Consider the following 25,109-nt stretch of genomic DNA (forward strand, 5'->3'; position numbering starts at 1 on the left):
GTGCATGTTTGACTTTAGCATTTGATTATTAATTTAGCTTTATAACTTAAATTATGTTCTAGGGTCTGAACAGTGTATGAACACACAAAGCACAGGTTTTAGAGTAGCTTAGAAAAGAGGTGGTTTAGAATATAATAAAAAGTCATAGCAGAAAAATTGGAACATGTAATGGAACTTATTAGCTGAATGTCAACTACTGTGCTTAGCCCATCCTACATACTGGTGCAGTAGCAGAAGACATTCCACTAAAGCAGCCTACAGGCAATAAGTATAAGGGAATCAGTTTTTGAGGACCTCCATGCTAGTAGATGTTTTATTTTATTTTAGTTTAGTTTAGTTTAGTTTTAGTTTTGGTACTTATTGATACGAAAAATAGCGATTGTACAGATTCAGCAAGGTTGAATTTCAGTGGATATATTTGAAAAAATAATAGTTCATGTGAGTGTGAAACAAATTATTAAGTTACAGATAATACTTGATTTGCATGAGCTCTCAGAGTCTTCTCTTTGATATTTCAACCCAGAGTATTAGGTCTGTGATGCCTACATTGGAATCATTTGTCAGGATAGATAATCACTCAAATTCTTCTCTTCACCTATGCTTTTATTTCCTGCTTAAAAAGACATTGCAATCTCAGGTAAAATCAAAATAATCAATCGCTGATGATGTGGCTCAGCGGTTGAGTGTCAACCCAGAAACCAAGATATCCCAGGTTCGATTCCCAGTCAGTGTACATGCCCGAGTTACAGAATTGATCCACAGTAGAGGGCATGCAGGAGGCAGCTAACTGGTGATGTTCCTCTCTCATCGATGTTACTATTCCTCTCTCCTTCTCTCCCTCTAAAAATCAATAAAAACATTTTAAAAAATGATAGTCAAATAAAACAGCTTCAACAAAGAAAGCCTTGGGAAATAGAGAAAAGTGTAAAGAAAATTTAAATCTCCCATGATTCCATAACCCAGGGAAGATTTTTAGTAACATACACCTGTTTCTAACCAGAAATATTTTTATCTGTGTACATAATCTTTCAATGTAATTGACATCATCGCATATTAAGTTATATATTTGAGTCATTTCACTTAATTGTAAACCATAAGCATTTTCCCGGGTCATTGGAAGTTCTTTGAAAACATTTTAGTATATTATTAAAATATTCTAACAGATAGATGTATAATTGGAGATATTTTTGGTGTACATTTGTATTAATGATATTAACGTTTGGTCAGTTTTGACATATGTATGTACCTCTAAAACGATTATCACAATCAGGATAGTAGCCCTAACCAGTGATCCCAAAAGTTTCCTCATAACCTTCTATAACCTCTCTCTACCTTGAATTCCTAGGCTACCACTGATTTGCTGTCTGGCATAGAAAATTGTTTGTATTCTTTAAAATGTTATATAAATGAAATCACAGAGTATGTTTTCTTTTGCCAGGATATTTTCACTCACCATAATTATTCTGAGATTTATGCATGTTGTCACATATAATCAAGAGTTTAATTCTGTTTGTCACAGAGTAATATTTCATCGTATGTCCACATTAGACATTTTGATTGTTTGTTATTTGGGACTACACAAATAAAAGTGTTATGAATGTTCTTCTGTGAGTCTTTGTATGGACAAATGCTTTTATTTTTCTTGGATAAATACAGTAAATAGAGTGACTGAGTCACATGATGGATATTTAACTTCAGAAAAAACTGTAAACTGTTTCCCAAAGTGGTTGCACTATTTTATTTTACCTTTGCATCACCAGTGTATGAATGTTCTAGTTGTTCCATATCCTCACCAACACTTGGTATGCGGAATCTAATGTTAGCTATTCTAATAGGTATATATTGTGGTTAATGATTTGCCTTCTTAATGACTGATGATTTTATGCATCTGTTCATGTGCTTATGTGATATATATATGTTTCTTTTTCTTTTTCTTTTCTTTCCTTAGTTTCTGTTCACATCTTTTTCACACTCTTATTGAGTTGTTTATATCATTAGTAAGTTGTGAAAGTTTTTTTGGTATTTTAGGTATAAGTTTTGTCAGGTATGTGTTTTGCATTTATTTTTCTCCCTGTCTCTGGATTGCCTTTTTATTTTCTTAACAGTGTCTTTTAAGGAGCATACATGTTCCTGATTTTGATTAAGTAAAATTTATTGGCTTTCAGAAATTCACATCCAGCTTTGTATGTTCTTTTAAAAATATCATTAAGCTTCAGGTAACTGAGATTTTCTCCCATATTTTCTTATAGCAGTTTTGTAGTTTTAGTTCTTATATTTATTTTTTTTAATATATTTTATTGATTTTTTTACAGAGAGGAAGGGAGAGGGATAGAGAGTTAGGAACATAGAAGAGAGAGAAACATCAATCAGCTGCCTCCTGCACACCCCCTACTGGGGATGTGCCCGCAACTAAGGTACATACCCTTGACTGGAATCGAACCTGGGACCCTAGAGTCTGCAGGCCGATGCTCTATCCATTGAGCCCAACCAGCTAGGGCTAGTTCTTACATTTAGATCTGTGATCCATTTCAAGTTACTTTTTGTGTATAGTACTAGATATAGATCAAAGTTTTCTTTTATGCATATGGATATTTAGTTAAAAAACTATCCTTTCTACATGAAATTGTTTTCTACCTTTGTAGCAAGTCACTTGTCCATGTATGTAAAAGTTTGTTTCTTGGTTATCTCTTTTGTTTGATGAACATCCTACGTAATAAAAGAGTAATACGCAAATTAACCATCACTCCGCTATACTCACAAGCTATGCCCACCAGCCACGCCCACCAGCCAATCAGAGTGAGTATGTAAATAAACCCAACCAAGATGGCTACAGCCACAGAGAGCAGGAGGGTTTCCCACGCAACACAGGAAGCCAAGCTTTCCGCCTGCCCTGGCTGGCCTAAGCTTCCACTCAAGGCTACAAAGTTTCAATTAGAGAAGGTAAACAAATACAAACAGAAATGGTTGCTGCCCCGGAGCAAGCAGAAGACTTGGCTCCACTCCAGGCTACAAAGTTTCAATTGTAGAAGGTAAATAAATTCCAGATATCAGGGCCTCCGCTTGCATTGCCAGGGGGCGTGGCTAGCCTGAAAACCACCACAGGCCCCTCAGGCCACCCCACGCCCCAAGGGAACCCCCACCCTGATTCGGACACCCTTCAGGGCAAACTGGCTTGCCCCTACCTGTGTACAAGACCTCTATCCTATTCTAATAAAAGAGTAATATGCAGATTGACCATCACTCCAACACACAATAGCTGGCCCCATGTGGTCAAAGATGGCTACCCCCATGTAGACACAAGATGGCCAGCAGAGGAGGGCAGTTGGGAGACAGCAGGCCTGCAAGGAAGGGCAGTTGGAGGCGATCAACACTGTAGGGGAGGGCAGTTAGGGGTGATCAGGCCGGCAGAGGAGAGAAGTTGGGGGCAAACAGGCTAGCAGGGGAGCAGTTAGACATCAATCAGGCTAGCATGGGAGTGGTTAGGGGGTGATCAGAAGGCAGGCAGGCGAGCAATGCAAGCCAGTAGTCCTGGATTGTGAGAGGAATGTCCCAGATTGGAGAGGATGCAGGCTGGGCTGAAGGACACACACATCCCTCCACCCCACCCCCACACCCCAGCCCCATGCATGAATTTCATGCACCAGGCTTCTAGTATTTATATATCATGATGCCAAATATGGTACAACACTCCTGATGACTCTGTTTTGTCTTCAAATTAGGTAATGCTAGTCCTCCAACTTTGTTCTTTCTCAATATTCTTTTGGCTATTGTAGTTACTTTGCATTTTTAATTTTAGAATTAGCTTCATACATATAAAACAGCCTGCTTTGGAATTTGATTGAAATTGGGGACATGACATCTAAAGAATGTCAAGTGTTACACTCATGAACACAGGTTATCTTTTCTTTTCCTTAGATATTTAATTTCCCATAGGTTATCTTATTGTTTTAGCATAAAAGTCTTATACTTTTTTAGTCAGATTTCCCCCTAAGTATTTCCTATTTTTTGATGCTATTGTAAATGGAATTTAAAATTTCATATTTTGATTGTCTGTTGCTTGAATATAAAAATACAATTTTATTCAAATAAACTTTGAATTTTAAAATATTTCTAGATTTACAAAACATTATGAGGATACTACAGAGTTCCTACATTCCTCATACCCAGTTTTCTCTGTTATTAGTATCTTACATTAGCATGGCATATTTGTTTCAATTAAAGAAACAACACTGATACATTAATATTAACTGAAATCCATACCTTATTCAGGTTTCCTTTGTTTTCCCCTAATACCTTTTTTATGTACCAGGACCTGATCAGGGACACCATATTATATTTAGTTGTCATGTCTCCTTAGACTTCTCTTGGCTGTGACAAAAATTCCCTTATTTTGATGACTTTGACAGTTTTGAGAAGTACTAATCAGGTATTTGGTAGGATGTCTCTTATTTGGGGTTTGTCTGATGTTTTTCTTATGATTAGAGTGGGTAATAGAACACAGAGATAATATATATCCAGGGTATTATAAATACATATTATCAATATGACTTATCACTGTTTATTTTGACCTTGATAATCTGGCAGATGTGATGTTTGCCTTTCCAGAATGCCATATAATTTGTATCATACAGTGTATCACCTTTTCATTCTGCTCCTTTCACTTATCAGTGTGCATTTAAGGTCTGTCCATGTCTTTTCATACTTTAATAGCTCATTTCTTCTTAGCATTGAACAATATCCCATCATATGTTTCTACTACAGTGTGTTTAGTCATACACCATCAAAGGATATCTTATTACTTCCAGTTTTTGGTAATTATGAATAAAGCTGCCATAAACTTTATTGTGCAACTTTTTGTGTGGACATAAGTTCTCCAATCACCCCAGTAAATACCTTGGAGCACAGTTGCTGAGTCATATGGTAAAACTATCTTTAGTTGTATCAGAAAGTACCAACCTCTCTTCCAAAGTGAATGTACCATTTTGCATTTCTACCAGCAATGAATGAGTTTCTTTTGCTCCACAGCCTTGTCAGCATTTGGCAGTCAGATTTTGTATTTTAGACTTTATAGTAAGTGTATAGTGATAACTCATTGTTTTAATTTTTAATTCTCCAATGACAGATGATGTCATATATTTATTTGCCATCTGGATATCTTCTTTGGTGAGGTGTTTGTTTAGATATTTTGCCCAGTTTATGATTGTGTTACTTATTGTCTTAAGATCATTTTTTTGTATATTTTGGATACACATTTTTGTCAGATAGATATGTGCTTTGCAAATATATTCTTTTAGGCTGAGCTTTATATTTTCATTTGTTTTTAGCAGTGTTTTTGCAGATGAGACATTTTAATTTTTTCTAACGTTCAACTTGTTAACTTTTCTTTCACGGATTGTGATTTTGGTGCTGTATTTAAAAACTTACCAGCAAACCCAAGGACACATATTTTCCTTCTCTGTTTTCTTCTAGCAGTTGTATAGTTTTGCATTTTATACTTAAGGTCTGTGACCTGTGTTGCATTAATTTTTGTGAAAGAGGTAAAATCTGTATTTAGGTTCACTAATTTGCATAGGGACATCCTAAATTTGTTCCAGCACCATTTGTTGAAAAACTGCCCTTTCTCTATTGTCTTTGCTCTTTTTCCAGTTCAGTTGCCTGTATTTGTGTGGGCCTATATATGGGTTCTTCTTTCTGTTCAATTGATCTGTTTTTGTTTATTCTTTTGCAAAGCTATGTTGCCTGAAAGAGTTGTTATTACTTTGTCTTCTTCAATATTGTATTGGCTATTCTGGATCTTTTGCCTTTCCATGTAAGCTATATAATCAATTTATTGCTGTCTACAAAATAGCTTTCTGGGTTTAATTGGGTTTGCATTGAATTTTAGATCAAGTTGGGAAGAATTGGCATCTTATCAATATGAAGTGTTTCAATTCATTAATGTAGAATGTTTCTTAATTTATTTAGATTTTTATTGCTTTCATCAGTATTTTACAGTTCTCTGCACATAGATACTGTGCATTAATTTTGGAGAGTTCTAAGACATTACTTCAAATATTTCTCATGTTTATTTTCTTCTTCTTTTTCTCCTTCTGGTATTTCAGCTATACCCTCAGTTCTTGGATATTCTGTTTTATATGTTTTTTATTCTTTTATTTCTCACATTTCAATTTAGGATGTTTTTACTGACCTGTGTTCAAGCTAAGCTTTTTTTTTTTTTTTACTTAATAAATCTTTATTGTTTAGATTATTACAATTGTCCCCCTTTTTCCCCCATAGCTCCCCTCCATCCAGTTCTCATCCCACCCCCTGCCTTGACCCTCCTCCACTGTCCTAATCTATAGGTATATGATTTTTGTTCAGTCTCTTCCCACACTTCCCACACCCTTTCCCCCCAAGAATTGTTAGTCCACTCCCTTTCTATGCCACTGATTCTATTATATTCACCAGTTTATTCTGTTCATCAGATTTTTTATTCATTTGCTTTTTAGATTCACTTGTTGATATATACCGTATTTTCCGGCGTATAAGACGACCCCCTAATTTTACGGTTAAAACATAGGTTTAGGCCTATGTTCACTGTATAAGACTACCCCTCACTTCCGAGGCAACACCAGTTCTTTTTTTAATTAAATTTTTAATGAATGACATTTTTCGAACATACCGTAATATACCGTACATTGATATGATAAATGGAAGGTCTCTTCATAAATGGCAATGCCATGAACTTGACCAAGAAACAAGAAATCCAAAAGAGAACATTAACAATGATGGCACCATCTGGAAAGAAAATTACATGAAGAACTTGCAGAAAACGCTTGTTTGTGACTGACTGGGATGATAAGAGATTTTTCTAGGCAGAGGAGCATTGTGAGCTTAAAATCCTTCAAAATCCTCATCATGTTGTTCTTCTGACATCGTAAGTTCATCAATGACCTCTTGTGGTACATTTGTAAGACAGTCATCATATGGATCAAATTCCGAATCAGATGGTGTGGCTTCAGCTTCGGCTTCCCCTTCATCTTGCCACAAGAAGTCATCCTCCATACCGTCCAAAGAATTTGATATGCCACACTTCTTGAAAGACCTGATTACTGTTTCTTCAGTAATATCATTCCAGGCTTTTCTGACAAAGTTACACAAAACATCCACTTGTGGCGCACGTATGTTTCCTCCTTTTGTGAATAACTTTTCACTGCTAACCATCCACTAATTCCACTGTTCTCTAATGCGATCTTTAAATGGCTTGTTTAGGCACACATCCAGGGGCTGTACCAATGATGTCAATCCTCCAGGAATAACTGCCACATCTGTGTTTATTCTTGCCAGCCTGTTCTTTGTGCTGGTAGTTAAATGAGCCCTGAACATATCCCACACCAGTAGGCTACGTTCTTGATGAAGTCTACCTGGTCGCCTACTCCATACATTATCAAGCCATAGCTTTACCCTTTCTTCATCCATCCATCCTTTTTCATTCACATGTACAAAAACTCCAACAGGGAACTTGATTTTCGGCATTGTTTTTCTTTTAAAAATAATCATTGGTCTTAGTTTGGCACCATCAGCTGTACACGCTAGTACCACTGTAAAACTGGACTTCTCATGTCCTGTTGTTTTAATTAACACTGTTTTTGCACCTTTTGGATTAACAGTTTTATTTCCAACCATATGGAAATTCATAGGAGTTTCATCCATATTTCCGATCTGACTTAATGCATAGCCATGTTTCTTACGCTGTTGTATTACATATTGATGGAAAAGACTTACTTTGCCATCAAGATCTGCAGGTAATTTTTGTGCAATTTTGGTCTTTTGCCTCAGTACCAGATTGTACCTTTCCAAGAACCTAGTACTCTAGGATACAGTGGCCTTAAATCCTTTGCTGTTATCTGGGTTCGATTTGGCCCACTGAAGTGCAAACATACGTATTTTGTTTCGTGTCACTACATAACCATTTTGACGATGCTTAAGAACCATGTCTGCTACATGCTTTTCGAGTTCTGGCCAATAAGGGGTGTCTCTTCTTAATGCACACTTACTCCTTGGCATACTCTTTAATGCATCTTCATTTGCTTTCCAGTCTCGGACCATCTTTTCTGTTACTCCATATTGTCTTGCCACAGCACAGTTATTGTGTTCCTTGGCAAAGTTTACAACTTTCCATTTGAAACTGGCTTCAAATTTCCTTCTTCTTGCTGGAGCCATGATGGGTTCTTTTCTACCAGCCATTTGTTGTACACCCACTAATCTTTTAGGCCGGGGTTATACAGTACTGTAGCTTCAGCTACACACAGAATGTTCTATTATGGTACCTTTTAACTCACTGTATGTGTCCTGATACAGCAGCTTTGGCTACACAGAACGTTCCTGTGCTGCAACTATATGTACCACGGTGAGCCAATCACAACAAGCAAAGGTTCAAAGGTTATAATAGACTGCCTCTCTGACTCTGGCCAATCTGAGCAGGCTTTTTACTAGAACACAGTGTAGCTTCGGGTACAGAGCATGTATAATTTGCATGCATAAAAAGCCTGCTTGGATTGGCTGAGTTAGAGAGGCAGTCCAAGCAGCCTTGCAGTGATTGGTGCGGGATCGAGTTGGAAAATTCATTTAGCGGCATATCGAGACGTTTTTCGGGATATACTCGGCGTATAAAACGACTCGCAATTTTCGGTTGACATTTTTTCATTTCAAAAGTCATCTTATACGCCGGAAAATACGGTATGTATTTGTTCATAATTTTTATCTTTCCTTTTCCTTCTTCTTCCTCTTCTTAAAGAATACCTTTCAGAATTTCATATAATACTGGTTTGGTGGTGATGAACTCCTTTAACTTTTTCTTATCTGTGAAGCTCTTTATCTGACCTTCAATTCTGAATGATAGCTTTGCTGGATAGAGTAATTTTGGTTGTAGATTCTTTTTTCTTTTTTTTAATATTTTTTATTGATTTTTTTTTTACAGAGAGGAGCAGAGAAGGATAGAGAGCTAGAAATGTCGATGAGAGAGAAACATCGACCAGCTGCCTCTTGCACACCCCCTACCGGGGATGTGCCCGCAACCCATGTACATGCCCTTGACCGGAATCGAACCTGGGACCCTTCAGTCCACAGACCGATGCTTTACCACTGAGCCAAACCGGTTTCGGCATTGGTTGTAGATTCTTGCTATTCATCACTTTGAATATTTCTTGCCACTCCCATCTAGTCTGCATAGTTTCTGTTGAGAAATCATCTGACAATCTTATAGGTGCTCCCTTGTAGGTAACTGTTTTTCTCTTGCTGCTTTTAATATTCTCTCTTTGTCTGTTGCTCTTGGCATTTTACTTATGATATGTCTTGGTGTAGTTCTTTTTGGATTCCCTTTGTTTGGGGTTCTCTGCACTTCCTGGACTTGTATGTCTATTTCTTTCACCAGGTGGGGGAAGTTTTCAATCATTATTTCTTCAAATAGGTTTTCAGTATCTTGTTTTCTCTCTTCTTCTGGCACCCCCATAATTCTGATGTTGGTACACTTGAAGTTCTCCCAGAGGCTTCTTACACTATCTTCATATTTTTGAATTCTCTTTCCTTTTTGCTTTTCCAGTTGAGTATTTTTTGCTTTTTTGTATTTCAAGTCTTTGACTTGATTTTTGCGATCTTCTAGTCTGCTATTAGATCTCTGTATAATATTTTTTATTTCAGTCAATGTATGCTTAATTTCTAGTTGGTATTTTTTCTTATCCTTGAGTGTCTCATTAAATTTATCAGCCTTTTCTAGGAAATTATTGAAAAACCTTATAACTGTGGTTCTGAACTCTTTATCCAGTCATTTGCTTTCCTCCATTTCTTTCATTTGTGTTCTGTTTCTTTGTTTCTGCATTTTGGCTGCTTCCCTATGTTGATAGAGTGGCTTTGTGTGCTAAGTGTCCTATAGGGCCCAGTGGCTCAGCCTCCCCAATTACCTATGGTGGACACTTGTGGTGCATCCCTTTGTGGACTGTGTGTACAGTCTTGTTGTAGTTAAGCCTCGATTGTTGGTATCACTAGGAAGAATTAACCTCCAAGCCAATTGGCTGTGAGGATCAGCTATGTCTACAATGGGAGAATTTCTGTACTGGAGACACCTTTAGAAGACAAGACTTGCAAAAGCCTCTGTGCTCAGCTTGGATGGGGCAGAATCTCAGGGGGGAGCAGACAGAATTGGTTTCCTGTCAGCCCTGCCCTAATAGGCCCCTGTGTCTTAGTGTCCCATGGTAATTGCTGCAAGTACTTCTGAGAGAAAGCCACTGCCAGACAGTACAGTTTCTCCTTGAATGAGTCTGGGTCCCCAGAGTCTCACCCTGAACTGTAGTTCAGTGTAGTTGGGAGCTTTTGTCTCTATCCTGCTTGAGAAAGGCAGCTGCATACTCAGTTTCCCGCCCTCTCTGTGCACATGTCTCAATACCTCTGTCTCCTGCAGCTCCTCTGAGTCTCAGTGTGCTTTTCTCTTTCATTCTAGTTGTAGAATTTCCACTCAGCCAGCCTTCCTGTGGTTCTGGATGATGTCCGTTTTGTCTTTTAATTGTAGTTTTGAAATTGTTGTATGAGGCAGCAGTTTAGGTGTTTACCTACGCCACCATCTTGTTTTTTTCTGGGCCACGCTAAGTGTTTTATTCTTGACTTTGTTCAGTCTACTAATGAGCCCATCAAGGGCAATTTTCATTTTTGTCACAGTATTTTGTTCTTTTCAGCTTTCTTTGTTATTCTCTCAGACTTCCTGTCTCTCTGCTTACATTATACATCTCTTAGTGTATATTATTTACTTTTTCCATTAGTGCCCCTAAGCAGTTAATCATAGTTACTTAAAATTTTTGGTTGGATACTTCCCATTCCATGCAATATCTGAGTTTGTTTCTGACCCTTCATGGTTCTATTTTTGCATGATTTTTTATGTCTTGTAATTTTTTGTTGATTGTAGTGGGTATTGGTTAATTGAGGTTAAATGTGAATGTTTATGTTACTTGGCTATAGTTGAGTTGTGTTCAATGTTTGGTGTAGCTGTCGGTTCCAGAGGTTTCAGATTCCTCGATTGTCCTGATTTTTTTAAAATTTTATCTCCTCTTGACTTTAGGTTCCCTACCTTCTCCTCCTCAATAAGACTGAAACCTGCAGCTTTTTCAGTTGTAATTCATGTGATTATCCTGGACTCCTGTTAGTGTGCTTGTTAGGAGAGGGGGAAGGATTATCTATATATATAAAAGGCTAATATGCATAGTGTCCCTTTGAGAGTTTGACTGGGAGAACAGGAGTTTGATCACTTGCTATGACATGTGCTGACTATCAGGGGGTGGTGTGAAACATGGCAGGCGACCAGCGGCAGCGACAGTGGGGTGCTGAGGGAGCGAGGGGAGGAGGAGGCAGGAAGGCAGGGACAACCACATGGTGATGGGGCATGGGTGGTGAGGGACAGAGAAAGCTGGGATGTGGGGAGGCAGGGGGAGAGAACAATATTTTAATTATATTGAATGTAGTCGGATTTTACAGCTCCTAAGTAGGTTATTTGCAATACTTTGTCTTTTTTATATGTAAATAGGAAAACTGTGATAAATGTGAGTGCATTATAAAGTATAAGCTACTGATACTTGAAAAATAAATTTGGAGCTTACTTCTCAGAAGAAAGAATGAATGTCAAAAGATAGTGGCAGAGTATTATCCAAATGTTAAAATAAAAATAATTCCCAACCTTTAGCATTCTCTACCTACCAAAATATCTCTTAATATCAGCAAAATTGTAACAGAAGTGGTAGAAAACCTCAGCTACACATACATTTTGAAGATGGGATCAGCTAGATAAGATATGTGTGTATAGAAATATAGGTTTTAGGCCAACAGCTAAATGAACAGAGGAAATTTTATGGCCTTAAATATACATATGAGAAAAAAAGAAAACCTGAAAAGTATTTCAGCCTAAGAGATTTCAATATTACAATCTATTCCAGGTAATATGATATTCTATGTAGAAAATCCAAAATAATTGACCACAAAAATATGGAGCTAATAAGCAGTAATAACAAGGTTGTAGGATGCAAGGTTAATATACAAAGTCAATTGCTTTCCAATACCAGCAGTGAAGAAGTGGAATTTGGTAGCCCTGAAAATGGTTGGTGCTGGAGCATCAGGCCCATAACCTGCCATTGCTGGTTGGTCAGAGTGGAAGCTGGGGTAGCAAGGGTGCTTCTGCGTCCCTGCGGATCGCTAATGCACTCTAGGCCGTGAGGAGAAGGACTGCTGAGATGGGCCTTTAAGCCTAGGGCATGGGCACGGGCAGAGCAGCTGCAAGTACAGATCTTGGTGAGGAATTTACCTAACCCAGCAGATATTGCAGGCAGGCCTAACAGCAACTGGTTGGCACGGCTTCTCTGCCCGAAGGGCACATTGAGATTCAATCATGGAATTCTGGCCAAGGCAGTCAGTTACTATTCTTGTGTTTATGCAAACAATCAGGCCAAATTCAATGCAATAGAATTTGGTCTTAATTTGTCTATTTAATAAAATTATGAGTGATTTTGAGGGAAAAAAATCTATTTCAATAAGAAATTAGAACTGAAATGTTTTCTTTTCCCTTCCACCAGACTATTTATTTTAACTCTTGCTGTCCTAATTGCTCAATAATACTAAATTTTATAGCACAGTTTGTCTCCATCACAAGCCACCTCCTTCTATGCTCAGGCCTCATCGTCCCTTTGACAGAGAGCAAGGATCTCTTGGCTCTGAAAGAGAACTTTGCCCCTCCTCAGCATGGCAGCAGTTAGAGGAGCCCACTGATGCCCACTTTCCCTGAAAGAATTCAGAGCCAAGATACTTGAGGAGATGTGTTAGGCAGTTAGACAGACATGAGCAGAGCAAGGACAATGGGCCAACTGGAGGAGAGATGGGATCCTGAGATACGCTTCTCACTACGCCAATAGCTCTGAAGGCAGAAATGAAGAAACCTGTGTAGATTCTCTATTCCTTTTTCTAAAAGAGCCAACAGGTTTTAGAATAATTAATAATCAGTAAGTCCTGAAGCCCCCGATGTTACTGCAGACCAGATCTCTAGACTGCCATTACAAATCTATTGGGTGATGAAGATGAAAAAGGCTCCAGCTGCTGAACACCCTATTCCCTAGCTTTGAGTCTCCAATTGAATCTAAAAAGCTGAAAATCAGCTTGAGGATCAAGAGGAGGGAATGAGGAGGAATATATCTTGGCCCAACAGGTCCTTGGGGTCTGGCCTAGAGTACTTTCCCATTTGATCTTTTAGTCTTAATAAAATTTGGGAGGCCCTTCTTCTTTGCCTTGCTGAATATGGAAGACTTTATTGAGGTTCTGAGACCAGGGAACTGCTTCCTCAACCCCTTTAATTATTAGTCTCCTGTGAGGTCTCTCATGTGTCCCTATGGGTCTTGTTAAGGTCCCACTGGAGCTCCCAGGTTTGAAATTTTATATCTACTAAAGCACACCAGGGTCAGCCAGGTGCTCCCTTTCCCAGATAGCCATAGCCAGCCCTCAACTAACTCCCCCTTCTTTTCCTGAGAATAGTATTCCCAAGATAGACATTAACTTGGGTCTACGTATACACTTGTGGGCCCAAAAATGGGCGCAGCTGGTCATCTAAGCCACATTGGTCTTCCAGGAGAGGTTTTAACTCTTTTTTTCCACTGCTCCAACTACTTTTACAACCAGAAAAGCTGGTTTAGGTGGCACAGAGGCCTTGGATGAGGGAGAGGCTGGGATTGTAAATCACCGTCTTGGCTGTTCCCTCAGATTGTCTCCTCGTCAAATAGGGAAGAGAAGGCAGGACAAGGGATCTCATTTCTCTGTCTGCCCATGTTCTCTTTTAGGCTTCTCTACTTTTACAGGGAGAAGGATGACTGGCCCCTTCCTCCAACAGAGAGTACAGTCAATCTGTTGAGTGACTGGACTTTTATTATTAACATATTTATAATTATTACTGAAAAGCTTTATCACAAATCTTTCATTTTAGTTACATCTATTTATTATATCTTAACAACTTTGAAATTTTAAACCCAATTATTACCAAAAGCATTTTCTTGACCAATTTTGTAACAGGGAGTAACTCAGTGTGAAAGTACCATTGTATTTTATTTTCCTTATAAAACCAGGAGTGGCCCTGCTCCAAGCCAGAGGGTACTTCTACAGATCTGTTCCTCCCAGTATTGGGGAAAAACAGAACATTGGGAACCAATTATAGTTATGGGAAACATTATTTATGCTGTTAAACATGATTGCCCTTTCTGTTCAAAGAAAGGACGTACTAATCTGCCCAGGAGTCATGCCCCCAGGACCTGGGAATCATCCATGAAATGTGGTACATCCTCATACAAGAACTGCCCATTATCATGAAAGCATTAAACTTGTTGCCCAACCCAGCCTGCAGAGCTTATTTCCTTATGTAATTTAGAGTATATTGTATTGGTCTAATTTAGTTCAAAATATTTCTTTTTAGGGAAAGAGAGTAGATCTTTGTGTTATCTCAGGGCCCTTGAGATGTCACAAAGTTATTTGTCACATAAATACCCAATTTAAAGATTATCAAGACTTAAACTGATTTTAACATTAAAAATTTGGTCTTGACCACAGAATTAATCTTTTTAAATATGGCTAATGTTATATTCTAATAATGCTACAGAAGTACAGAATATACTTTGAATGTTATAGAGAAAACGCTGGGAAGACACACCTATTGCCCTCCCATTCCTTTGCTGCCTTGCCCCCAAGGGTGCAGAAGTGGTAAAGCTATGACGTCCTCATAGTGACCTCCCCTCAGTTCCATTTCGGCCAGCCTGGGCAGATTTGTGACGTCACAGGCAGGCACAAAATTACCTATTGGTCTGGCCTTTGTTTAAACTTCCTTGGGTTAACATATATGCAGCCTTCACAAATTTTACACTTTCAAATTAGAATCTTAAAACTTTAATGCAGCACAGCATAATGACCTTTGGTTCTGAGTGGCACAAAGCCTACACAGAGAGTTTCTTATATTCATAAACGAGGGAAGAGCAAACTAAAGTCCCTAAAAATTAGAAAGCCAAAATTACATTGTAGATATACAGGGATCTCACTAAGAGTTTCTGGCAGCCGATGTAACAGAGGGAGAGCAGTAAGAGTCACCAAGAATAAGGATTTTTAGCAGCTGCTGGGACATTCTTTAATCTCTGTCATGTGTTCAGCCTCACCACATACAACTGGGCTTCCCCAAAACAGGACTTGCCCCATCTTTAAACCAACAACAAAGAGACATAAAATATCAACAAACACTCTCATACAGACGTGTGCACACACTAAAAGTTAATATCAAGAGCAATGTCTTCTGTCCCTGGTTCAGGAACTACCTCTCCCCAGAATCTCAGCATTCTCCCCAATAGACTACTTTGGGAGACTGTATCTCCTAGGCCAGGAATTTCTGTTTCCTAACTCTGCCATAAGCTGGGGCCCTGATTTCACAGAGAGGAATCTGCATTGCAGGCATCGATCTGGGCCCTTCTTAAAATTCTTTAGCATACATTCTAAGATAATGGGTTTAGAGAAACTACTTCCCATGTTTGAAGTTAAACCATGTAATCCCTCCCAGTTAACAGAGACATGGGACAACACAAGGTAACTCATTTCATGCAGACTCTTACATTCACGTTCACAAACCAGTCCAAGCTTTGAGTTCCACCCACGGAAAGTCCCTGAATTGAGGCAAATATTTTGGGTAAGTGGTGATCAGCCACTTCTGTCCCAAATGACAAGCCTGAACTTGAACTGGTTCCCTGGGGGAAAACTCACTGGTCAGATGTCTGGTTCCAGAAAGGGCTTTCCTGTCCTCCTTGGAGTACACTGGGTCTCGAGTGGGGGTCCAGGTCACTCAGGCCCGATGAGGACTGGGACCCAGTACGTCACTGAAGACGCACCTCTCCATCATCAGGGGCTCAGTTGAGAGGGGCCCACCCGCTGGTCTTGTGCAGGGGTGCATCAAAGGGGCAACTTGGCTGTGTGTTACTTGGTCAGGGAACGAAATTATGTTGCAGAATTTACCAGGCCACTGGGAATACACTACAAGTGCTTGGACATGCAGGAAAAACCCTTATTTAAAGCAGAGATGCTGGCTCAGGCTGTTCAAAGATCCAAAGCCTGAACAATTTATACAATGAGATTACTCCTTATATATATATTCCTAAATTCATTTTTTCCTTACTTTCAGGCTTTTGCAGTCCTACCTAGTAAGTTAGAATTTGGAAGTAAGATTACAGCTGAAGGCCTGGCCTGGGTGGTGCTAGTGACCTCCCCTCTGGCTAAGCTGTTAAATTCTTGGTTTGTGGCCCTTGTAAACTGGGAGCATTTAGGAAAATAGATTATCACCTAAGGAAGGGGCAGTGACTTAATTATAGGCTAACCAGAATGTGGGCTAGGACACCAGTCACTGGCACAGATTCAGATTGCTACCCCTCCACCCCCAGATTGCCCCCTATATTCCTCCTTATTGAGACAGGAAAACTCCAGTCATATCTATTGTAGCATAACATCAGTTCATAGTCTTATGGTTCTAATTTGGCTCCAGGGGGCTTCCCTTACAAATTCTTACAAGTTTAGCTATACATATAAAAGGATGCTTCTTTATATTGTAGGATTCTTCTTTATATTAGAAGACTTCCAGATAATCTATTCCAAAATGCCATAAATTATATACTTTGTTTATTTCTTTATTGACTAAATTCAATGAGGGCAAGACTGGTGCCTACCAAGTTTGCTATAGGTTCCTAAACATCTAGTTCCTGATATGTATCAGACACTTAATAAATGTGGAATGAATGAAATGATGTTCAGTATAGACTTATTTATAATAGTGACAATGAATCTAAATGCCTAATAGTAATAAAATACTGAAGTAAATGTTTATATTTACTTAAAAGTAAATGGCTATAGCTCATATAATTTTTTTAGGCAAAAAACGATGATTTGGAGGACTGTGTTATAGACAGAAAATTATTAAAGATTACGTATAGGTGAAAAAATCGGATTCAATTTTTTAAATTTATAGTATGGTAACTTTAAAATATTATAACACTGGATATGAAAAATATGGAAAAACATTGAATAATGAACACCAAAATGCTAATAGTAGCTTATATTGGAGTGGTGGATTGAGGATCCCTTTTTACCCTTTATTCTTTAAACTTCCTATAATGTGGCTTTAGGAAGATACTAAAAAGAAAAATGTTTATTAGTGTTCTTTAAGTTTTTAGATTTAAATACACTAAGAGGTTGATAATAAAATGTTTACAGAGTTTTATATGAAAATACAGAAAAAGACCTTTCTGATACTCAGCGGCACCTTGCTAAGAAAAAATATGAGCTTCAGCTTACTCAGGAGAAAATTATGTGCTTGGATGAAAAAATTGGTGAGTTATTTTTTTCCTGATACTACTTTCTTTACATCTGCTAGAAAAAAGCTTTCTTCTCTCAGTTATAACAAGATAAACTTGGAGATAGGCCCTTCAATTAAAAGTTTATGATTCCGATCATGGAAATATGTTTTTCTTTGATAGTAAACTTTTTACTTAGATCTAGGATTATAAATACTTAGACATGGCTTCAAATTTTTCAGTGAAGTAATTACAAGTTTTTATGTGATATTAAGCTATTGTAATGAAACGAAGTAATGAATATATATTACTATCATTAGAAAGTGTTCATATATTTGACTATATCTATGATATTTCTTGGATTTATAGAGAAAATTATTTTTATAAAGTCTCCTATTTATGTTAGTTGCCAGTGATCTCTACGAAAATATGGTCATAATTTACTCATTTTTAAAACTGTAAGGTAAAACTTCTATTTTATTTTATACTAGAGGCCTGTTACACAAAATTCATGCATTGGGGGGGTGCGGTCCCTCAGCCCAGCCTGTACCCTCTCCATTGTGGGACTCCTTGAGGGATGTACTACTGCCCATTTAGGCCTGATCCCACTGGGCAGTCAGACACCCCTCTCACAGTCCAGGACTGCTGGCCCCCAACTGCTTGCCCGCCTGCCTGCCTGATTGCCCCTAACTACTTTTGCCTGCAAGCCTGATCACCCCCTAACCACTCCCCTGCCAGCCTGATCGATGTCTAACTGCTCCCTTGCTGGCCCGATTATCCCTCACTGCCCTCTTCTGCTGGCCTGGTCACCCCCAACTGCCCTCCCCTCAGGCCTGTATACCCCCAACTGCCCTTCCCTGCAGGCCTGGTCTTTCCCAATTGCCTTCCTCTGCTGGTCATCTTTTGGTGGCCATCTTTGACTTCATGGGGGCAGCCATTTTGTGTGTTGGAGTGATGGTCAATTTGCATATCACCTATTTATTATATAGAATATTTTATTGATTTTTTACAGAGCGGAAGAGAGGGGGAGAGAGAGAAACATCAATGAGAGAGAAACATCAATCAGCTGCCTCCTGAACAGCCCCTTCTGGGGATGTGCCTGCAACTAAAGTACATGCCTTTGACTGGAATCAAACCTAGGACCCTTGAGTCTGCAGGCCAACACTATCCACTGAGGCAGGGCTGTAAAGTAAAATTTTGATTAGGAGTAGAGCAGAGCCCATTTTTAAACAGAGGGAATATTGTTAACATTAGCTGTAATATAGTTTTGAACTACAATTGAATGTTTACTTAATTGAATATTTTATTAAGATCTTTTACCAACTTATATGCAACAATGATTCTAGTTTAGAGAGAGGGAAAATTGGGGAAGGGGTAATGGTGGTTTCATTATTCCACCCAACTTCATCCACCTATAGTCTGCCCCTCCAAAATGTGTTAATTATACTTTTACATTTTTGAGTCATTTAGAATTTCATGATTCATCTTAGTTTTTAATCACTAACAACAAAAGCCATGTTTTTATTTGGGATACTATACTTAATTTTAGGCATTGAATGTAATATGGGAAAAATTACTTTGAAAAGTATTTCAATACACTTGAAATGGAAAAATTTATCTTGACTAAAAATGCCTTTATGTTACATACTTAGATAATTTTACAAGGCAAAGCATTGCCCAGCGAGAAGAAATCAGCATCCTTGGTGCAACCCTCAATGATCTGGTTAAAGAAAAGGAATGCCTGCAAGCATGCTTGGATAAAAAGTCTGAGAATATCGCATCCCTTGGAGAAAGTTTGGCAATGAAAGTATGTTCTGAGAACTGTGGTTTAAAAGAAGTGTTTGCACTGGAATCTGAATAAAATAATAGGATTCTCTCAAGTTTTTTTCTAGAGAGCTGAAACTTTAAAATGTGATTTTGAAATATTTCAGTATAGTCTTAAAAATGTGTTTTTTCTCTCATCACTGTGCAGTTAACACGCTGACAACTAATTCAGATATCAAATATTCAAATGAAAAAGAAAGCAGTGAGACTGATTTCTTTTTAAAAGCACACAAGAACTTATATCTCCAGAAAGCCACTGTGGGAGGCAATATGTTTATTCCATTAAAACTGCCTTTGTAATTGTGTTCAGAACTAGATGCAGGTTTTTACATCGTGCTTAGCCATTGAGACTAGACCATATGGAGTTGGTAAGTAAAGCTGGGTGATAATGTCCCTCCCTCATTTTTTACTGTTCAAACAACAACATAAAAGCTGTAGCCAAAATGGCAGGAAAATATTCATTACCGCCCCCCCCCCCCTTTTTTTTTTTTTTTTTTTTTTTGCTTGTAAAGTGGTTCTGAAGGCAGTTCCAAAACTATTTCCCACAGATGTCATAAGCAAAGCAGCATCATTGGAATAAGGCCTTGCCCCTCTCTAAAAGAACTAATTCATTCATTTATCTATTCACCCATAAAACAAACATATATTGACAAGTACCAGGAATATTATGTTAGAAACTGAAGAAGAGTGGACACGCCTTCCAAAGCCTGCAGTATAATTGGGAGACAGATAAGTAAAGGTACTTTATGATAGAATGTGCTGTGTATGCACAATGTGCAGTCTGGCAGAAGCACAGTTGACTTAACCTGCAGGTTGGATTAGGAGAGGAGAAGATCTAGAAAGCTTTCCAGGAGATGATAGTACCTGGACTGCCCTGAAAATTGACTAGGAACTAGCCAGGAAGAGACTTAGAGAAAGGCTAAGTGAGAGGAAGGGTGATTCAGACAGGCAGATACCTATTAGAGAAAGGAAACCCAGACGGGTAGAGCAACTTAGGAGAGCCCAGTGGCATTCACCAGAGAGTGTCACAGGGTTTCTTGATAGTTTATAATCCCAGAGCATAGAGTGCAGAGAGGTAAGCATGGGGTAGGGCAGATGGCAAAAAAAATGAGATGGATAGGTAAGCAATAAATTTGAAAATGTAATGTTGAGTGTAGAATATCATCATCGATACAGTGAATCAATGAAAGCATGTAAACAAAGCATTATAATTAAATTCTTTTTTAAAAGAAATATTCTGGAGAGGGACACATGAATAAAGGGAGATGACATATACCATGCATATGCACACACGACTAAACCATCCTGATGAACAGGAACTGAACTGGTTGGAAATATAGGTTTAGGTTTTCAACTTGTTGCCTTGGTTACTTAGAATTTCAAACTTCAAAGGGCAAAGTGAAATCTACCCTGTTTCCCCAAAAATAAGACAGTGTCTTATATTAATTTTTTCTCCCAAAGTTGCGCTAGGTCTTATTTTCAGGGGATGTGTTATCTTTCCATGAGCTAGGTCTTATTTTCGGAGGATGTCTTATTTTCGGGGAAACACGGTAGTTTTTTAGTGAAAGAACAGGACTAATGTTAGCCAAAGTGTCTGTGAATAGTATCTTTAACCATTTCACCATCAACAAGCATTTTCAAAGGAGGAAGTGTGGGAATAGTATTGATGGCATGAAGATAAGCATACCTATTTCAGCCTTGACTGACTCCTGAATCTCCCTCACCACACCTGAAAAGGAGAATATCAGTAGTTTATTTTATTCACTTTTTGCTCTAGGTCTAATATTTACCTCCTTATTTAATTGACATCTAACTAAAAATATACTTTTATAAGTAATTCCATTTTAACAGCTTTTAGAAGATGTTATTGATAACTGTTAAGAAGTTTAAGTATATATATTTAATTTCAGAGAGGAAGGGAGAGTGAAAGAGAGATAGAAACATCAATGATGAGAGAGAATCATTGATCGGTTGCCTCCTGCACTAGCCCACAACCTAGACATGTACCCTTGACTGGAATCAAACCCAGGACCCTTCAGTCCGAAGGCTAATGCTCTATCCACTGAGCCACCTGGGTAGGGCTAAAGTTATTTTTATTCACTTTCCTGGGTTTCATAACGTGGCCTGAGAAAGCGAATCCGTCTGCTCCCCATGGAGAACGCCCGGGTGCAAACCACTGGTCTGCCTCCAGTACAGAGCGCTCTGGAGGCTCTGGTGTTGGGGGACAGCAAAAGCCTGACAGCATTTGACACATTGATCTCATATCAGTACACCCGAGTGTAGTCTTAATGAGCATAATGGATTGTTTTTGTCTAGTACAAATATTGGCATTGATATAGTAGGCTTTAATTTTAACGTGTAGGAAAGATGAATAGAGCATAAATGTTTAAACCCAAATGTAAATGAAAAAGGGTGGGGAAAATTGATTTTTGTTCATTCGGTTTTAACAGAAATAACAGTTTAAGATAATTTTTATGTCATACTTATATTACTTTTCAAGGAAAAGACCATTTCAGGCATGAAGAATATCATTGCTGAGATGGAACAGGCATCAAGGTAAACCACTCGTCCAACAGGAATTTGAGTACATATTTATTATGGCAAGGTGCTATGTTAGGTACAAAGATTGTAAGAAACGGGGGCTTAGGGTTACATTTAGGGTGATCCCTTTCTGATGTTGGAAGGAGGCCTAAGACTGTGTAGGGAAGTAAAAGAGGATATGGCCTCTGCCAAGGAAAGGACAGCAGAGAACCACAGACCACATAAAGTTCAAGAGCCTGGTGAATGCAAGTAGGTGAGTGTTGGAACCCAAAGTGAGAGAGGAGGTGTGAAGGGAGGAAAGGCTAAAAACAGAGGCCTGACTTATAGACAAATGAGTCTAGATTTTATCCTTTGGGAAATAAGAAATCATTAAGGGATTTGAGGAGAATGTTGTGTGAGAAAGATTACCCACACTGAAGAATGATGACAGATTGGGATTGGCGAGTGTGGTCAGGGGTGAGGTGCTTCAGAGGAAAAAAATACATATAGGAAAATGCCAGGTTTTGAGGGATGAATACTGGATGTGTAGAGACTATGGAAAGCGACGGCTTTCCTCTGAATTGGAAGAGCCTTTGAGACCTTGTATATCTGTCTCATACGCAGTTAAATATGAGAGTCTGGAGACTACGGAGGAGGCCAAGGCTGGAGGTAATCATTTCAGAGTCTTCAGGGTATAGATGGGGTGGGAGCCATCGATATGAGTAGTACTTGTCTGAGCGATGGCAGAGAGTAAGAAACAGGAGACTAAGAGTTGAGCCCTCAGAACGCTTACATCTTAAGAGGGCAGAGGAAGAGGAACCTGCAAAGGAGACTAAGCCATGGCAGCTAGAGGTCAGAGGAAAGCTTTCTTATATTTGAATGTCAGAAGTTTTGAAATACTTAGGTAATACCTAGACTGTTATGTATATTCAGCATCCTTTTTCCATAGTGAAATGCTGGCAACACAGAGAAACTGGAATGCACTATTTTCACAGTATTTATTCATATAAATTTAAATGGGTTTAAAACTTCTTCAAATGTTTTTATGCTAACTGTCCATCTTCTGTCATGTGAGAATTTGTTTTTCTGTTTTGGCAAAATGTCCCTTCTGACGTACTATTTGATTTGTGCAATAGACAGTCTACTGAAGCGCTAATTATGTGTGAACAAGACATTTCCAGGATGCGCAGGCAGTTGGATGAAACAAATGACGAATTGGCTCAAATCGCCAGGGAAAGAGATATCTTGGCTCATGAGAATAACAATCTCCAAGAACAGTTTTCTAAAGCTAAACAAGAGAACCAGGTATATTTGTCCTAGTCTCTTTTTCTCCAAGAAAACACGTTTCCTCTGAGGCGCGATTCTCCTTCCGTTCTGTAGAAAAGCTCAGGCTCTGGAAGCAGCCGTTTTTACCTCTATTACACAATATGCCACTTAATTTCTAAATGAGACTCTCAGGCATAAAATGTTAAATATTAAGGAGAGAGGGAGCAGGGAATATGATAGGTGTATATTCAACCTTAGAAGTACTCAACAAATGTAGATAAAAGCTTCAGAAACTTTTAAGAAATGGTAGGTTACTTCAGGGACTATTATTCTAAGTATGAGTGTATGAACTATGCCACATTTTTTGGTTCTTTTTAGCACTAAATCTTTTCGGGAAAATTTCTTTTATAATAACTTTCTCCCTACATCAATATACTTTATCTACATTTCTCATTTCCAATATCATTATTTTAATTTCACCATTAAAAATAATTCTATTTGGAAGCTTTCCTCCCCAGTGGAAATTCTTCAGTCCAAATGATATCCCCCATGTACTGTCACTCTCCATGTTTTGTTTGCATCATAAAAGTCTGTATTTTAACTGTTAAAAATTTTAAATTTATATGAATAGATACAGATACATTTTGTTAATTATGAAAAATTGCCTGATATGTTAAAATACTATTTTCAAAATTAAATGAATAATGAAATCCTGTAACAAAAATGACTAGCACATAAACATGAAAGAAGTCTGGGCCCTGGCTGGGCAGTTTAGTTGGTTAGAGTCTTGACCAGACAATTCAAGGTTACAGGTTAATTCTCTGGTAGGGAACAAACAAGAATCAACCAATGAATGCATAAATGAGTGAAACAACAAATTGATATTCCCCAACCACTCTCCCTTTTCTCTCTTTGTCCAAAAAAAATAAAAATAAAAATAAAAATAAAAAAGAGTAGTAAATAAAGAAATGCAAGAAATCTGAATAAAATATGTACTTCAGTTAATTATTTGTTGATATTGGTTCATTAATTGTGATAAGAATCCCTTATGTAAGATGTTAACAAAAGAGGAAACTGAATATAGAGTGTATGTGGGCTCTCTCTACTATTTTCACAACTTTTCTGTATATTTAAAAGTATTCTAGAATAAACTTTATTTTTAAAAGTTAATGAATAGCAATGAAAACTAATATGTGAATTTATAATTTTGTGTACTCTGTACCTACAGCAAATAGGCTAAAGGAAAATAAGACCTATATTTATGAAAAACTAGATTAAAAACACATTTTGTACTGATTTTCAGTGTATTTTAAAAATATTTTGTAATGATTTCCAATGTATTTTTTAAATATTTATTATTTTACATGAACTTTTTATGTAGCTGAAATAAAACCACATGCCCCTTTACATAATCGTTTTTCTACATGAGGGGGCAGTAGAGAGGAGTGGTTTGGACTCACAAGAGTTTGAATCCCCCTGCCTGGCTGTGTGATAATATCACTTAACTTCTCCAAATCTCAATTCATCATCTGTAAACATGGGGAGTAAGTGAGAATATACCTAGAAAGCACTTATCAGAGAGTCCAGCATAATCATTTTATAAATATTTTGTAGGAATATTATAAGCATTTACCTGCATTTTAAATTTTTTATAAACATTTTGTACAATTAGAAGAAAATTGGTATCACAACAATTTTCATATCTTCAAGAGTAGTTCGTTTGGGTCATGGGCCCAAGGGTAAAAGATGGATCCTTCTTTGGACCAGAGATTAAGAACTCTATCACAGAAGATGTGGAAAACAGAATCCTACCATAGTACCCCAATTTTTAACAAATTGGGATGAAGTATTTTTAGTATTTTTTCACTAACTATTGATGACATTTTCCTCTGTTATTAAAAATTACTTCAAGCATTTCTTATAGAGGCATAATGTTGTATGTGGTCTTATCATTATATAGATACTATTATTTGCTGCATCACTCAATGTGAATAAAATATTGTTGCCATAACGAATAATGCCTTAATGAACATTACTTTTTATTACATTTTGCTAGATTTAATTTCAAGTTAAATCACAGATTATGAAGTTTTTTTTAAATTAGGTGGACATTTTCAAATATAGTGAATACAT

The 25,109-nt window shown here is 37.8% G+C and overlaps 2 protein-coding genes across 3 annotated transcripts in view; both read left to right on the plus strand.

Moving 5' to 3' along the window:
• LOC311630858 (testis-specific gene 10 protein) overlaps positions 1 to 25,109 on the plus strand; it is an 86,055-nt gene that overhangs the window by 34,455 nt on the left and 26,491 nt on the right. For both annotated transcript variants that reach the window (XM_084900349.1, XM_084900348.1), the window contains 4 exons: positions 17,287 to 17,402; positions 19,019 to 19,173; positions 21,691 to 21,746; positions 22,847 to 23,015. In XM_084900349.1, coding sequence (XP_084756475.1) covers positions 17,287 to 17,402; positions 19,019 to 19,173; positions 21,691 to 21,746; positions 22,847 to 23,015 — 496 coding nt within the window. The remainder of the gene's footprint in view (positions 1 to 17,286; positions 17,403 to 19,018; positions 19,174 to 21,690; positions 21,747 to 22,846; positions 23,016 to 25,109) is intronic.
• The window catches only part of LOC311630856 (testis-specific gene 10 protein-like), a 220,543-nt gene that overhangs the window by 34,232 nt on the left and 161,202 nt on the right, over positions 1 to 25,109 (plus strand). The window lies entirely within an intron of this gene.

The sequence above is a fragment of the Pipistrellus hanaki genome (genome assembly GCF_964339955.1).
Source record: "Pipistrellus hanaki genome assembly, chromosome: 12".
NCBI classification, from domain to species: Eukaryota; Metazoa; Chordata; class Mammalia; order Chiroptera; family Vespertilionidae; genus Pipistrellus; species Pipistrellus hanaki.